This window comes from Meleagris gallopavo, chromosome 10 (assembly GCF_905368555.1).
Source record: "Meleagris gallopavo chromosome 10, MGAL_WU_HG_1.1, whole genome shotgun sequence".
In the NCBI taxonomy this organism is placed as follows: Eukaryota; Metazoa; Chordata; class Aves; order Galliformes; family Phasianidae; genus Meleagris; species Meleagris gallopavo.
In genome coordinates, this window is record NC_139413.1 from 3,672,865 (window position 1) to 3,688,829 (window position 15,965).

At 52.1% G+C, this 15,965-nt stretch overlaps 1 protein-coding gene across 2 annotated transcripts in view; it reads right to left on the minus strand.

The window, feature by feature from the left end:
- Positions 1-348: 348 nt before the first annotated feature.
- Positions 349-15,965, minus strand: part of ASTN1 (astrotactin 1) — a 41,334-nt gene continuing 25,717 nt past the window's right edge. For both annotated transcript variants that reach the window (XM_085231733.1, XM_085231734.1), the window contains exons 10-23: positions 15,425-15,562; positions 15,104-15,254; positions 14,785-14,951; positions 14,498-14,692; positions 14,090-14,217; positions 12,344-12,448; positions 12,021-12,209; positions 10,043-10,311; positions 9,627-9,760; positions 9,312-9,463; positions 8,875-9,010; positions 8,691-8,791; positions 7,777-7,960; positions 349-3,703 (exon numbers count right to left, since the gene is read on the minus strand). In XM_085231733.1, the coding sequence (XP_085087859.1) occupies positions 3,469-3,703; positions 7,777-7,960; positions 8,691-8,791; positions 8,875-9,010; positions 9,312-9,463; positions 9,627-9,760; positions 10,043-10,311; positions 12,021-12,209; positions 12,344-12,448; positions 14,090-14,217; positions 14,498-14,692; positions 14,785-14,951; positions 15,104-15,254; positions 15,425-15,562 (2,284 nt within the window). In that variant the 3' untranslated portion in view covers positions 349-3,468. The remainder of the gene's footprint in view (positions 3,704-7,776; positions 7,961-8,690; positions 8,792-8,874; positions 9,011-9,311; positions 9,464-9,626; positions 9,761-10,042; positions 10,312-12,020; positions 12,210-12,343; positions 12,449-14,089; positions 14,218-14,497; positions 14,693-14,784; positions 14,952-15,103; positions 15,255-15,424; positions 15,563-15,965) is intronic.

The window sequence follows — 15,965 nt, forward strand, 5'->3', positions numbered from 1 at the left end:
CACATCATAGCTGAATAAAACCAGGTTAAGTTGAGACTCTACTCTCAAATTCCCAGCATTCATAGAGGTTTCCAAAACCAGGGCTGAGAGCCCTTGGCTGAAGGCACGCCATCCTTCCCAAAACCCAAATGCCCGCAGGCATCTGTGCCATCCCATGGCCATGGAGCAGGTAGCAGGTGTGGGACGTGGTTCCAGCTGTGTTTCGGTACTTGGCTACCCAGAGCAGACAGCTAAACTTGTGGGAAGAGGCACCAAGTTCAAAGGCTGTGAGCTTCCATCCACCACCAACAGATTACATCAGCAGGACCAAAGCTACAAACAAACACCCCCGTTTGCCAGAGCCACGGATTACTAACAGCTCCGTTTAATAGTCAGTTGAATTATCATCTGGAGTTTTACATAGTGCTACAGTGATTTTTGAAGTTGTTTTCATTTAAAACCTTTTTAAAGTAACCCGTAAGGGTCTTGCGTTTCTTGCCCCGTGGCTATCCCACCCTAAAGCACCCTACTTTCAATCTACAGTAGTAAAACGTCACATTAGAGTTTTAATATAACATCAAGGAACATGAATCGTAGCCATCTTCTGAAATAAAAGGACAAAAGGACCATCTTCATATGTTAAATAACGGCACGACAAGTAAAAGGTAGTAAGGCTAGTATGGGGGAACGGGCATAGCAGAGTAAAGAAAATGGCCCAGAGGTTCTTCTCAGGTGAATGATCACTCGTTAACTCAAAAATAAATCAAGGAGAGAGAGCAGAGGAGTGAGGGAGAATAGGAAAGGGACAAAAACCATCCTCTTCAGCAGCACAGAAAGGGGCAGAGGTCCAGCAGAGGAAATACTGCACAGAGCCATGGGCAGGATTTTTTGGCAGATGGGGAAAGACATCAGCTCTGCAGGTATGGCACACCTGGGGCTCTCCCCACACATCTCCCCGGAGATGGGTCTGCGGCCATGGGGTGAACCCTCTTGATCTGAGACATGGTGGCACGTAGCTGGTGTTTGAGTTGAGCTCTTGAGGTTAACTCAGGGATTTGGACAAGAGAATGCAAATTCAGACAAATTTCTAAGTTGCTGAGACAGGGTGAGAAACTGAGAAGAAAGCCTCCTTAAAGCCAGGGTTATCGTGGAAAGGGGCAATGCACAGACGGGCAGCAACACTGTGACAGTCAGTCCCATGGAGCAAAACCCACCTTGGCATGGGTCAGTGGCCAGAGCAGCACAGGTCAACCTGGGAAGAGCTCAAGCCAGAGGGATGATGGTTCTGCAGAGCTTTTATTAACCACACAAAGGCTTTGAAGTAGGGGAATGGGAGCCCAGTGGAAACAGCCATGGCACCCCATCATCAATTTTGGGTGAAGAAGCCCACAAGAAAGGTGCAAGTATTCAGGGTCTTCCTGGCAGCATTCCTGCGCAGTTCTCATCTCAACTGCTGAATTTCATCAGCAACGAAAGACAGGACGCTGCTACCAAGAGGAAACCCTTCTGTGTTCCATATAAAAGCCATGTAAGCAGTATTACTTGGCCAGCCACCAAGCTGTGTATGGGCCAGAGCAGCCCTGGCCCAAGCCTTGCTCCGAGGCGCTGGGTGTTGTGCCCTGTACCCATCCCTGGTCAGCTGTCTGGCTGAAGTTAAAGGATGACTTGGTGTCGGCTGGAAAAAGCAAAAAGACCAACTCAAAGCATCCTGGTCAGGATTCCCAGTGGCTGGAAGGAAACGGGACACTTGCCCAAGTACATGTAGAGACAGTCTTGTTTTGAGCACCAAGCGTTTGGCATCGTCTGGCACATCCAAACATAAGGAGACACGTGGGAGAAGAGGCCCAAAGGTCCTGGTTGACTTTCTCCTTGCAAAAAGCAAGTGTTGGCCCACCTAGCCCTGCTAGATGAATTCATCACAGGTTTCCCACAGGTGCCCAGGTAATACTGACTGCTGCTGGCTGCTCACAGCAAATCCCAAGTGCTGCCCTGAATGAGAGGTCTGTAAGTGGGAAGGGAGGAACAGAGCAGCGTGGTCCTGCAGGAGGATGCTCCTGTGCTGTCTGGCTGGCTGCTGCGCAAGCACCAGAGGGCAGTGCTGGTGGCTCCCATCCAACACCACACAAATACTCCAGCCGCATCCTGGGCAGGTAGCAGTAGGAACGAGGTGGGAAATGGAAAGAAACAGGCTGAAGATTGTTCCTGCCAAGACTGAAAAATGGAAAGGAAATTTCGCTCCGAAGAGGCATCATAAGAAAAAAAAGAAAAAAGAAAAAATACAGCAGGGTTCCTGTCTCGTCCACATCAAAGATGAACAGCCGGCAAATCCAGGGGTGCCTCCTCTGCAAAGCAGGCTGGGAGCTGAAACTAAAATGAAGCCTTGTGCCGCCTCCAACAGCAGCACTGGTAGAAGGGTTCTGGAGAACAGTTTGCTCTCAGCAAAGCTCAGTGTCCCAGAACAACCCCAGTTCTCTGATTTATTTTTTTTTTAGAAAAAAAAAAAAGAAGTCACTAGTGAGAGATGCAGATGTGAGCCTGAATATGGGAAAGCAACATCCCCTCAAGAAAGAGCACAAAGGACAGACAGCCCTGTAGGATGGGTATGCTATGTCCCACTCCTTTTACCGGGCACACCTTGGGCTGCTCTATGGCTCAGGAACAGTGGATGCAGAAAACAGCCTTGTTCATGCCAACCGGATGCTGCTATCTTGGCTGGGGTTCTCCTAAACACTACTTTGTCATCGCTTTCAAGTCTTTACTATGGTGGATTTGAAAAATAATAAAATAGAAGGGGTTTTCTGGTTGACTTCCTAAGAGTCTGATCCCACAAAAAAAAATTAAAAAAAAAAAAACATGATGTCCACATAGCTGCTGGCCCCGAGGCCAAGCTGCCTTTGCCCTTGAGGACTCACATCTTTGAGCAGACATGGGCTTTGACCATGGCAGAAGAACCCTGAGGAGTTGGGTTCCCTATCACCACCTCCTTTCCTTTCCCCTGGGCTGGTGACACCAGGCCAGCCCTGCCCTGCAGTGGCACCAGAACTGATTCAGGTCCCTCCTCATGCCTTACAATTAGAAAAAAAACCACAAAACCTCTAGGATGCCCAGTGACTGTTTTGCACCATGATGACCATTAGCATCTCGACCTGACTCGCATCACCATGCTTCTCCTGTGACTGGGGCAGGGACATAACGTGGTGCAGAGGGCTGTGTCCTCCAGCCTGCCCTCCTTGTGCCATGCACCCACACCCACCAGCTGAGGAACCTCTTGGCAAAACAAAGAAAAAGAACCAAGAAAACTGGGTCCCACAAGACTCCTACCTAGAAAGGCTGTTGGCCAAGTTGAAGAAGAAACTAATACTGAGTCAGTCCTGCACAGAGCAGCCATTTCATTCCCTAGTCCAATTTTTATCTCCAGAGATGCCCTCCCCCCACCCAGTCCATATATAAAACCCCCACAGCCACCCCGGGAGGGCCAGCGTGCGGCCCTCAGTAGTCCTTGTCCCCATAGTCATTGTAAAGGACGCTCAGAGTCTGCTCCTCGCACGTCTTCTTGAGGTCACGGCTGAGCTCTGACCAGTTGAGCCCGTAGGGCTTGATCTCGCTGTAGCGGCAGGCCAGGTACTTGAGGGACGAGCGCTGCAGGCTGATCTTGGGCTCCCGCAGGAGCCCGTTGCACCAGCTGCTCAGGTCCCCCAGCTGCGAGAGAATGAGGCCAGCTTTCCTGCAGAGACGTGATGGGGTGGTGGGAAGGGGATGAGAAGAGCGGGAACAGAGAAAAGTAAAGCGGTTAGGGACGCCCGTGACTTTGCCCATGTCCTGTTCTTCTACTCTGCATCATCTCCACGCAAGTTCAGGTTTGGTGAGGATTTAACGCCCCTTGGGGAGTGGTAGCAAAGAGGTGGATGTCAGCGATTAATCAAGCAGCAGCACCTCCTTTGCTGCAATGGAGAAGAGCAGCTGAGCTCTGAAAGATCTAGAGCACAAGTCTGATGGGGAACAGCTAAAGGACTGGGATGGGTCAGTGGGGATAAGAGGAGCTCAAGGGGGACCTCATCGCTCTCTCCAATTGCCTGAAAGGAGGCAGTGGTGAGGTGGGGGTTGGCCTCTGCTCCTGGGTAACAATGACAGAGTAAGAGGTGAGTGCCTTAAGTTGCAGCAGGGGAGGTTCAGGTTGGGTAGTAAGAAAAGCTTCTCATAAAAAGTGGCGAGGCACTGGAATTGGCAGCCAGGGAGGTGCTGGGGTCACCATCCATGGAGGGGTTCAAGAAATGCATAGAAATGACACTAAGGAACACAGGTTAGAACCTTAACAAGCATGAGCTGATGGTTGGACTAGATGATCTTACTGGTCTTCCCAATCCTTAATGATTCTATGATATCGGACCCCAAATCACAGCGCAGGAAAGTGGGAGCAAAAAGGCAGTAGGGAGAAATCCCATAAGTCACAAAGCATGACATGCCTGGCCACCACACATATCCTTCCCCTGCACTGCACCTGGCAGCTGTGCTGCTCACTTGTGGCTCAGTGCAGGGCATCTCTAAGGAGATGTAGGAATTAGATGACCTTTGAGATCCCTTCCAATCCAAGCCATTTTGTAATCTACATGGGCATGGCATAGGCAATGCTCTGGAATTATCACTTCCCTCATAGGCACTTGACAGGAGGGATGAGATGGAGAAGAAATGCACAGTAGTAACACGCAGTAGTGGGAACCAGCAGGCTGAGTGTGGAGAGTTAGGGGAAAAAAAGCATTCACAATTTCATGCTTGTTATCTGTATTAGTTTGGCTTGTGGGGGTCTGTTATGAGCCCCACAAGATGCGATATCATAAAACGTAAGTACAATCAATGACACTCCTGATACATGACTTACAGTGTTCATAATAATGGTTTAGGAAATGCGTCTCACAGGACAGCATGCTAGCTAGGAGGACTATATTGAGGCATACAACATAAGTTGAATTCCAAAAAGCTCTGAAAGAAAAGGGGATGTGGTGGCACCTCCCTCCCCCTCCGCTTTTTGGAATGCACATTTTGCACCTGCCAGTTGCAGAGAGCAAAACAAGCAGTAGCATTTGGTAAAGAGCCATCAGGCAACCCACACTGTCTGTACAGCCCAACTAAAAAGCCAGGAGACAAGGTCAGGTGGTGGAGAGAGAGGGGAGGAATCCAGTGCAACAGAAGACAGACATGCAGCACCCTTGGGGCAACACAGCTTTGGGGTGGGATTATCCTGGTAATGGGAAGTGCTGAATGTCCAACCTCTTGTGTTGGAAGAAGCAGTGGAAGAGCACAGACAATCCCAGCCAAATATGAGCTAAACTATTTTCTCTTCTTTTCATGGTTTTCTTCTGGAAACTGCACTTCTAACACACTTATCAAGAACAACATTTTGTCCAGATAAAACACATTATGTTCATCTTAAACTTGTCTAGCACTTCCAGCAATCTCCAGGGAATCTGGCAAATGTGAAGGTAATGGATCTAAATAAAGTGTCTTGCAGGCAAGTATTACATGTGCCTGGAAACCCAGACGAAAACGGAAGTGATCCAAGGGCTGGAAGGAGTTTTCCAGCCAGCTTTAAGGTCAGTTGGTGGGGTCAGGATAGAAGACATTCCATCGGTAGCTGTAACAGCATCCACGCAGCACGGGGCAGGTTGCAGACACACAAATCATGATAGCAGGGTGAAAATAACCCTCTTGGCACATTTTTGCTTGGATAGGCAAGACATGCTTGTAGAGCATACAGCTGTGTTGGTGCTGGCTTAACAGCTCAAGGGTATATACAGGGAACGCAGAAATACCCATAGCCACACCATACTTCCAACCAGGGCAGAGCCACTTGGAAGATGACGATGACCCTTGAGGCTGGGCTGGATGGGCAGCCTGAACTGGTGGAGGGCAACCAGCCCATCGCAGGGTTTGGAGCTCCATGATACTTAAGGCCTCTTCCAACCTAAGCCAGTCTATGATTGATTCTATGAGCCCAGGCCCAGCCAAAGCTAACACTGGCTTTCCTGTAGCTGAAACCCTCCAGAGGTCCAACCTGAAGAAGGGATCTGAGCGTTCCCCAAGCAGGCAGAGCCAGAAGATGGCACGACAGCATGGAGGTGGAAGAACATTGCAGAGCCAATCTCGTGGGTTCAGATCCATGGCTTCAAAGGAGCATCGGCAACATTCAAACAAACACTCTCTGCTGGCTAAATAACATCATCTGCAAGTGATTTGTCCTGTCACCACCAATCTGGCTGCTTTGCCCTTGCAGACAATCAAACAGGAGGCCTGCTTTCCAAGATTTGTCATCACCAGATCTGACTGCAGCTGCCTAAACGACTTTCCAAGCAGCGCGAGCTGCAAACAATTCATCAGCAACTCATGTCATCCCATCCTGAGCATTTCCAGAGGGTGGAATTCATCCTCTGACATGTAGGTTCATGCAGGAAATGGTAATATTTGGACAATCCAGTGGCATTTCTTGTCACCCCATGCCAACGTCACTGCCACGTGGGGCTGGAGGATGCAGCTTCCACCCCGTTCTGGGGTTCATTTGTTTCCTCACTGATGGCAATACTTGTGGCTACGTGACAAATCCAGAATCCAAACTAAGGAATTTGATGCATTCATCACAAAAAAAAAAAAAACCACCACAACAGATGTCATGGTGCATGCAAACTGGGGATGGATTTTACATGTAGCAGAGAGGACAGAGTCGCACCACCAGAAAACAAAGGTGAGACATGAGTCCAAGCCTGCTGGTCTCACAGTGCTGTGGGAATGAGGAGCTGGTGGAAACCTCAGCAGAGCTGAACTAGGAGAGGTTCCCAAGAGACCTTGCATGCAAGAGAACAATCAGATACTTGCTGAATTCTTCTGACTCCCCTTCAGGGGGACCTGAGAGCAGCTTGTCAGTATCTAAAGGAGGGCTGTAAGAGACAGATTCTTTAGCAGAGTCTGTAGTGACAGGATAAGGGAAGTGGTTTCAAACTGAAAGAGGGGTGATTTAGGCTGGATACAAGGAAGAATTATTTTTACAGTAAGAGCACTGAGGCAGTGGCACAGGCTGCCCAGAAAGGTGCTGGTGCCCCTGTAGACAGACAAGGTCAGGCTGGATGGGCTCTGAGCACTGAAGGAGCTGTGGGTGTCCCTGCTCAGTGCAGGGGAGTTGGACCAGACAACCTTTAAGCGTCCCTTCCAACTCAAAAGATTCTGTGATTCTACGTGGAGGAAAGGGGATCTCTGATCCACTGCTAGAAATCTATAAGTGATGATCTGGAGATGCAGGGCTGGAAAACAGCAATGCAGCAGAAAGAAGAGCTGTCCAGAGGAGGGCACTCAGGGGATTGTGCATTTTATAGATAGGAACTGTTGCTGATGTCCATTTGAAGTAATCCTGACTACTAGCCAGACTCAAGAGTCCAGTTCCTTGGAGGCCAGATGCTACAAAACATCACTGCAGCCCACATAACTTCACAGCCCAACTTGCTAAGCTTTCTGGAAAAACCCATATTACTAGGAAATTGCTCAAAGACAAGATGCTGGAGGAGATGGGGAGAAGGGAACATTTGTTTGGCTCCCTACACCCTGCAGCTGGAGGGGCCACAGCCACCTGAAGCAGCCCTGGTGGAGCTTAGCATGAAGGGACTAGGCCAAATTCCAGGGTCAGTGTAAATCCGGTGGGGTGGCAGAATATGATGGGCTGACTGATTTTCCAGCACCTAACCCTACTACATTTATGACCTTCAAGGGAGATGGCCAAATCCTAAACCTACACACAGGACTGCTTTCTGAGCCTACCTGGGTCCCAGCTCGTCCTCACAGCGCCAGGTGAACTCCCCAAAGCTCTCGTAGTGCTGGTTGTAGTGGTAAAGGACACGGTGCAGGCTGGGGGAGCCAAGGTCCAGCAGGGTGTTGTAGGCTGTTTGCTGCTCCTTGCCACTGGTATAGCCATTGAAGAGGTTGTAGATCTTGTCTGCAATTTCTGGGCAGAAGAACGAGGGGTATTCAGTGGGGTGCAAAGAACAAAGTCCACCAGGATAATGCTCAGCTCTAGTGAAGCCAAGAGACAAATCCTCTGTGGCGTTTACTGGAGCCAAGATTTGTCCCCTGCGGTATGATTAATGTCATATCAAGGCAGTGGAGGAACAACAGAGTAGATGGCATCCCCCAGGCTCAGCTGGACTAATCAATCCAGTTTAGGTTCTCATAGCTTGACCCAATTAGAAAGAGAAATGGTTGGTGACATCAGGTACTGTTAGTAAAATGCCATTTATCTGAAAGAAGGAACACAACTGGGATTTCTTTAGACACCGCTTATGCTATCAGCTCCTTTCTGAGCAGGTCAAGCAAGATTTTCCTCAGCTGTTTCTCCACCCATCCTCAACATGTCTTGAGTTCCTACCCCTTCATCCATCGTCTCAGCAGCACTGAGTGCATCTGTGTTTGTCTGGGGTGAAGGAAGCATCACAGCCAGGACAGGAGATACGTGCAGAGACATGACAGTCAGGAGAGCTCCCTGTCACTGGTCCCAAGCATCACCCTGTGGACACTCAATCCTATGCCCAGGCACAGGATACGTATGTACCCTATGCATAGCCTCTCCAACCCATATCCAAATCCCAACCAAGTCTCCCTGCCCATGAACAACGAGGCTGCTTTCCAGTTGTGTAGGCACACATGAAGCCTCGGGTCAGCGCAGGTCAGTGGCTCACCTTGAGCTTTGACATCATCCACCACGGGGCAGGGCGTCTTCACCGTCACATCACTGGACCTGGAGCGTCTCCCCGTATTATCGACTCCCCAGAGGGTGAACCTGGCCAGAAGGACAGCAGTGAAGCTGCAGGTCTTGGGCCCTCACATGAAGTGAGGGAGGCTCGCATGGAGGAGGTGACTCACATGTAGATGGTGTCTGGATCCAGGCAGCGGATGATGAGGGAGATGGTGGAGGAGAGCCTGTCAGGCACCTGGGCTGGCATGGCGCAGGGGGACTTGGCACCAGAGATGATGTCATCCACAAAGCTCAGCACCGTCTCTAGGGGGAGCGAAGAGGACATGCCACAGATGATGACACTGGTGTCCCCAGGGCTGTGCCCACCACCATGCTGCGAAGGCAGACCAAGGCTCACACATGAGTTTGGTGTGGAGACAGACCCACTGCTCTTCCCTACCATCTGTGGGCCCCCCTGCAAGGCTCACTGTCATGGCAAGGAGAGAGGGGCTACTTTCTCTCCTATGGGATAAGGAATACTTTGCAGCACCCCCTTGCAAACAGGGAGCTAGAGATTGTCCTCCAGCATCTCCATCCCACCTTCCCTGCAGTGAGACCCACTCACCAGTCTCCACCTTGGAGTGGTCCATCCTGTCGGTCACTTTCTCCTGGCGGAGGAGGTAGTCGACGATCTGCACCCCGATGGGGGGCTCCGAGTGCCCCCACTCCAGCACTACCAGTGTGCTGCTGGGTTCATGCACAGTGGAGAGCCGCAGGCTGGAGAGCAATGCTTGCTGGTGAGCACCCTGAGAGGGCAAGGCCCACCGCCCCACAGACCTGCCCCCACAAAGCCACCCTAGCCCCGCCACCCCCATCACCACCCCATTAGCCATCGCCACCTCCTAGACCCACCGTACCACGAGGCCAGACAGAGACCTACATGGGGTGTGGGAGAGGTGCACAGGTGGGCAGTCCATCGGCCCCAAAGGCACTTGAGTCGCAGCGACACCAGTCCTCGATGACATCCCCGCTGCCTGAGCACCACAGCGAGCTCATGGTGGCTTCCTGCAAGAGCTGGGAGTGAGGAGAAGGGGTTAAGTTCAGTCTGGCATCCCACCACCAGAGCACGCGCTTAGGGTGGCGACAGGCTGATGGTTGGACTGGATGATCTTAGAATCATTAAGATGGGAAGAGATCACTATGATTCACCTGTTCCCTGGTGGGTGACACTGAAATGGTTCAGCACGGTCCATCCACCCTGGGGATGGGGTCAGCAAGAGCTGCCAAAACTTGGTGTGATGCAAGCTGTCCGTAAAGAGCTTCGTAATGCCATCCCACCACCCCCCAGCTTCTCACCCGCTGCGTCTGGTTGTTGGTGACCAGCTCGTAGATGGGGGCTGCTTTGGTGACCTCAAGCAGGATGGGCTCTGCTGGTGCATCAGGGCTGGAGGTGACGTGGCAGAGGGGACAGGATGAGGGGCAGCGCCCACGGCTCTGGCACTCCATCCGCACACCCGCTGCCATGCGCTTGGTGCCTGACTCAGAAAGGCTGGCGATGTACTCAGGGAAGGTGAGCACTTTGGGGTCCCGCTCACGCTCCTCTGACTCATCTGATGGAGAATTGCCTGGGGGAGGGGAGAAAAGAGGGAGGCAGGGATGGCCTCCATACCATTGCCAAGGGGATGCTCCTAGGAGAGAGGGTGCCCAGACCCAACCCTCCCCCCCACAGGGATGAAGTGCCCTCTGGTTTTGAGAGCAGAAATCAAGACCGGAAAGTCCACCCTAGCATCATCTGTGCCTCAGTTTCCCCAGGCCTTTGCCTGGCTGGTGATGGGCCAACCCTTGCACTGGGTCCCCACGAGAGGGAGCTTCGTTCTTGCAGCTGGAGGCTCATGAAGGACCCATCTGGTCCCTCCCTCTAAATCAGCTTCATTTCTGATTTCTTTTCTCTGCTCCCCTGGGTCCCAAAAAGCCCCTGTCAAGGCCGGCAGCCCCCACTCACAGAGGCACAGGGAGCACATCCCTTTTGTCAGCTGCTTCATGCCTGCCTCCTTGCATTTGTCCCCAAGAATTAGGTGATTCTTAAGAGGATAGCAACGATGAGGACAAGGCAGTAGGGTGGGAAGAAGCGAAGGAGGCTGAGGGCATTGCCAGCTGTGGCTGTGGGATGCTGCTGGCAGCACATCCACAGCTCTGTGGGAAGAACTTCCTATGGAAGGGTCTGCCAAGCCAATCTCTGAGACCCCTGCGAGGAAAACAGGGCTGTTAAACAAAGCCCTGGATACAGGAGCACTGCTCAGCCACCCCAGCGAGTTGGAATTGGATCACTTTGGGCTGGCTGTGAACTGCAGCTTCACAGGCACAGAGGGAAAGCAGAGGAGCCAGAGAATGAGATGTCTCTTGCAATTTCTCAGTCGATATCCAGCTCCTGACGTTTGCAAACAAAAAGCAAAGGAGGGAAAGTGGCAGGTGCCAGAGCAAAACCAAAATGTGATGTTGTGGGTGGAAAGAGACTGCCAGACCTGAAAAGCCTCCAAGCAGGAAAATCAAAGAGGAGGAAATTGCAGGAGGAGAAGAAAAAAAAAAAATACCCCAAACAAGTACTTGCAATCAAAAGATGCTACATCTGGATCCAGCCCTCAGCAAAGCAGCAGTAGGGCTGGACACAGGTGGGCTTGGGAAGAAGCCCAGGCTCCAGGAGCCTGTAGCATCCATTATCAGAAATGAGTGTTTTACACCCAAGTGGCCCCTAGTGCCCCAGAATTCCAGCTCTCTCCTTGCCTGTGCTGTTTCTAAAGCAGGCTGCAGATGCTTGCTCCTCTATAGAGAAAGCAGAGCTGTGTTGGGTCCCCCAGCCCCCCACCCAGTTTTCCAGAACCTGGTGACCAGTACAGCACTGGTGTGCAGACAAAAAAAGTGAAAGTAAAGTGCTGACAACCCGAGAGAGGAGCACACATCAGCAGGAGGAAAGTCTGGCCCCGGGATGCGAGTGGAAAAGAGCAGATATGCAGGAGACAAAGGAAAGGAAGGAACAGGATTAAAGGCAAATAGCAGCTAAGTCCAGAATCAGACAGGACAGCTTGGTGGGATTAGCGCCTTCGTCTTTCATCTCCCCAGGGATGTGGGTATTTATTTTCCTTGCTGGCCGGGCTGATGCTGGCTGCAGTCCATGAAGTCCTTGGACCAGCTTCAGTGAGTAGGAGCCGGGTGGAAATAGGAAAACGAGGTGGGGCGCAGCTTTTGCAGAGACTGGCCACTGTGCCTGCTGTGCCAATGGCAAACCCAGCTCCTGTTCAGCCAGGGGTGGCTATGGGAATAGTCCTGGGGCTCCTACCTTTACTGATGTCCTCATACTCCAGCCAGAGCTGCCGCTGGACCTGCCTGTTGGGGTACCAGATGGAGCAGGACTCCTCAAAGCCGTACACGGCCTCTTGGATGTAGTGGTTGCCAAACTGGTCCAGCAGTGCCACAAAATCCCTGCGGGAGGTGGCCCCATCCAGAGAGTGCAGCGCGTTGCTGAAGGCTGGGGAGAAAACATGAGGGGGATGCTCAAATCTCTGGGGATACCCTTGGACCCTCCACACATGCAATGTGCTCCCAACCCCAGCAGCCACCACCCATGCATCCCATTGCTGCCCCTTCTCCCCACATGCTTACACTGGGAGATGGTCAGCTGGTTGAGCCGGACGTGGTACATGACAGACTGCACCTTCCAGTGCTGCAGCAGAGGGTACCCCGACACCTCACTGAAGTTCACCATCCCTGCCAAGAGATGACACAATGCTCAGACATGGGGTAACCACAGCAGCCACAGTCCCTTGCACCATGACCAGGGTGAGATGACCAAAGAGGAAGGACCAGCACAAATCATATCTCCACCATCAGCTGTTCCGCACTCATTAACACTGCAATGTAGCAGGAAAACCCATGGGCTCACTTCATCCTGCTGGCAACAAGCCCCCTCCCACATCCCTCCTGCCTCCCCAGACATGCCCAGGTGTGCTAATTGCTTTGTTAATGAGAGCTGCGTTTTTGAAATGAGCTGTTAGCAGGCCTAGTCACCATCACACAATGGTTGTGGCCAGCCCAGGGGCTCTGGGGACTGAGCTGGACACGTGTGCACAGGGAAATCACCTTCCTATGTCCTTTGGGGGCATCATGGCAATGCTGGGGTTAAGGAAGACTTGAGACCCCTTTGAAACGGCCAGGATGAGAGTTGGGGTGGTCAACCCAGAGACAGACCCCACTCCTGAGAGCAGAGTGACCAAGAAGCCACCAAGCCTGCAACAAAGCCCCAGAAAAGGAACTGAGGGCTTTGGTGGCCTTCATTTTGGTGGCCAGAGCATCCCACAGTGTGCTGCAGAACGATGCTGGGACTCAGCCACCTCCTCCCCAGTGCTGCCACTGCCACGCATCCCACATGGCAAACTTCTGCTCAGCAGGGAAGCAGTGAGTCCTGCTGCTAAACAGCCCCACAGCAAGAGTTCAGGAGGAAAACAACGTGCATTCACCCTCCTCAGCAAGAAAGGGAGGCGGAGGATAAGGAGGATGAGGTCTTCTGCCTTGCAGTGCTTCTTCCTTCAGTGCTGGCTGCTACAAACAGCTTCAAAGCATTGCTCTTCCCTGCAAAGTGTTTATGCAAAAAACAGCCCTTCCTTACTCAGCAGCTCTGCCTCTTGTGTATTCACAGCGATGCCCAGATCTGCCTCCTGACAGCACAGATTTCACTTCTTTTTCATTTTTTTTCCCCACCCTCTTAATCAGCCACAAAGAGCGAGCAGAGCAGTGGGAAATGAATAGGATAATTTGCCGGCTTCTGCCTCTTTGGAATTATTGCCACTGATGTCCCCAGTCCCTTCACGATGCTGTGGCCGTAGTGGCACTGCCTTAAGTCACATCTGTGATATCCTGTGGGCACTGCCAAACAGAGCTAGGACCACACCTCAGTCCTCATGGCCCATAACACACTGACAGGACAAAACAAAATGTATTTGGGGTTTTGAATACCTCTTTACACCAGTGACTCTGATTTGGAAACCTATCAAACTGCCAAAACTACTTGGAAAACATTCCTGCTTGGAATAAAAAAAAAAAAAAAAAAAAAAAAAAAAAAGAAAAGCCTTTTTGCAAATTCCCCAACTATCTGATGGACAATTGAGCTTTTACACCACACAATTAATTTGCAGCCTCTCCCTTGCAAATGGACAAGCTGGCAGAAGGCAACCCATTGCAGTGATGTTACAGGCTCCCCTTATTTGCTGTTGTCTGAAAGAGGTATGGGAAATGCATCGCCTTTCCTTACAGCTGCTGATGCAGGTGGGCACTGGGTGCTGTAGCCAGGCTAAATACATCTCATTTTTCAGCATCCCCCAGGAGGATGAGGGTATGGCTGAGCTCACTCACCAGTGAGGAATTCAGGGTCGGGCGTGGGGTCTGAGAGCTCCTCTTGGCACTGGTTTTCCAAGGGCACGGTGGCCACCACCAGCCCATCCGGCAACTGCTGCTCCAGGCCCCTGGCAAAGTTGTTCTGCCTGGAAGTACAGTGGGGAGAAGAGAACAGGGCAGGGAACAAGGGCCAGTGATCCATCCCCAAAACTCCACCAAGCACCATGCTCTTCCTCTGGTCATGACTTATGAAGGCCATCGTGGCTCTTGGTGGCCATCTTCAGATGAGCCCTTACCCGCAAACCCATCCACCTCCTGCAAAGCTTGCCCAAATGTGGTTGGATCAGGGTCTTGGAGACCCAAGGGCTGCAGAGAGAATGGGAAAGGCTGACCCACTGGTGGTCATCTCTCCACATCTCCGCTCACCTAAAGGTCCCTTTGAGCACCTGCCCTGGGGCCACCTCCTTGGAGTGGTTGTTGTAGCCATAGAAGACCTCCCCAAAGAGCGTCTGGTTCATAGGCAGCTCACGGGGCTCACCACAGTCCACACCATCAGGGCACGACTCTGAGATGAGCTGGCATGACCGCCCGTCTGTACCCAGCTTGTAGTCCTCAATGCACCTGGGAAGCCAGCAACGGGGCACACCATGAGCTGCAGCCCCACCAGTGGGGATCAAGGCCACCCCAGCAGGGGATGATGATGGGCTACTCACCCGCAGAACATGAGGATGTTGTAGAGGAGAGGGTCATCAGGCAGAGGCACCATCTGCTGCAGGCACAGCTGCTCACAGCCCCCATTGAAGCCATCAGAGCAATCAACACCAACGTGGCGGTCATAGCAACCCGTGCCATCCTTCATTGGGCTCAGGCCCGTCGGGCACTAGCGAGGGGAAAAGAGAGAGGTGAGATGAAGGTGGTGCTCTCAGAGGCTCCCCCATCAGAAAATACTATCAGAGAAATTTGAAAAGGACACAACTTGCACCAAAATCAGCTCATTCTGCAATAAATATTCATCCCAAGCTGGGCACGCACCACGCAGCCCGTTGAGTCCAACTTGCGATCCGCGATGCAGCGGAAGTTCTTGCTGCAGCCCCCGTTGTCCCTGGAGCAGTCACGGACAGGGCCAAAGGAGTCAAGGAGAACCTCCAGGCTGTCGAAGGAGGAGGAGGTCATCAGCTCTTCCCTGCGGGGAGTAGGAGGTGTTTCACCACTCTGTTTGGTGCTAACAAGGCATACCCAGCTCTCACCAGCCCTTATGTCCTTTGGGGTGCCCCTTTGTTCCATGGCCACACCACCAGCATATTTGCTAGAGAAACTATTCAACAGCCTTGCTTTCACCTTGCTTACACCCACCTGACCTCCACGGCATCCTCCATCACTGTCATGTCGGTCTTGCACTTGGCCGAGGGGTTGATGGCCAGCTCAGCCGGAGGGATGACAAAGCTCTTGCTCAGTGGCAGCCACATACCTTCCCCCAGCGTGTAGGTGAACCTGTCAGGAGAACGGGCATGTGGGGAAACACCAAACCCCACTGATGCGGGGACATCGTGCCAGGGCTGAGCAGGGAGTGCTGTTGCTGAAACACAGCCCTCAAACCTCTCCCCTCTCTACAAAAGGAGCTAGGCTGGTCCCAAATCTATCCCCAGCTGGATACAGGTTTCTCCAGCACCTATCTGCCAGGAGCATGCTGCTGGGGAGCGTGGGGAACGGGAAGGATAACGAGAGATTATTCATGTATTTATTCCTCCTCTCCAAGGTGTCCATGGCTGCTGCAGCTCCAGGGCTAGCAGAGGGAGGCAGCAGAGGCAGGCGCTCTGTGAGATGCATCAAGAAGGGACAAGTCTTCCAAATGCACCCAAATGACCCCAAAAAGCAGCAGTAGGATCCTTCCATC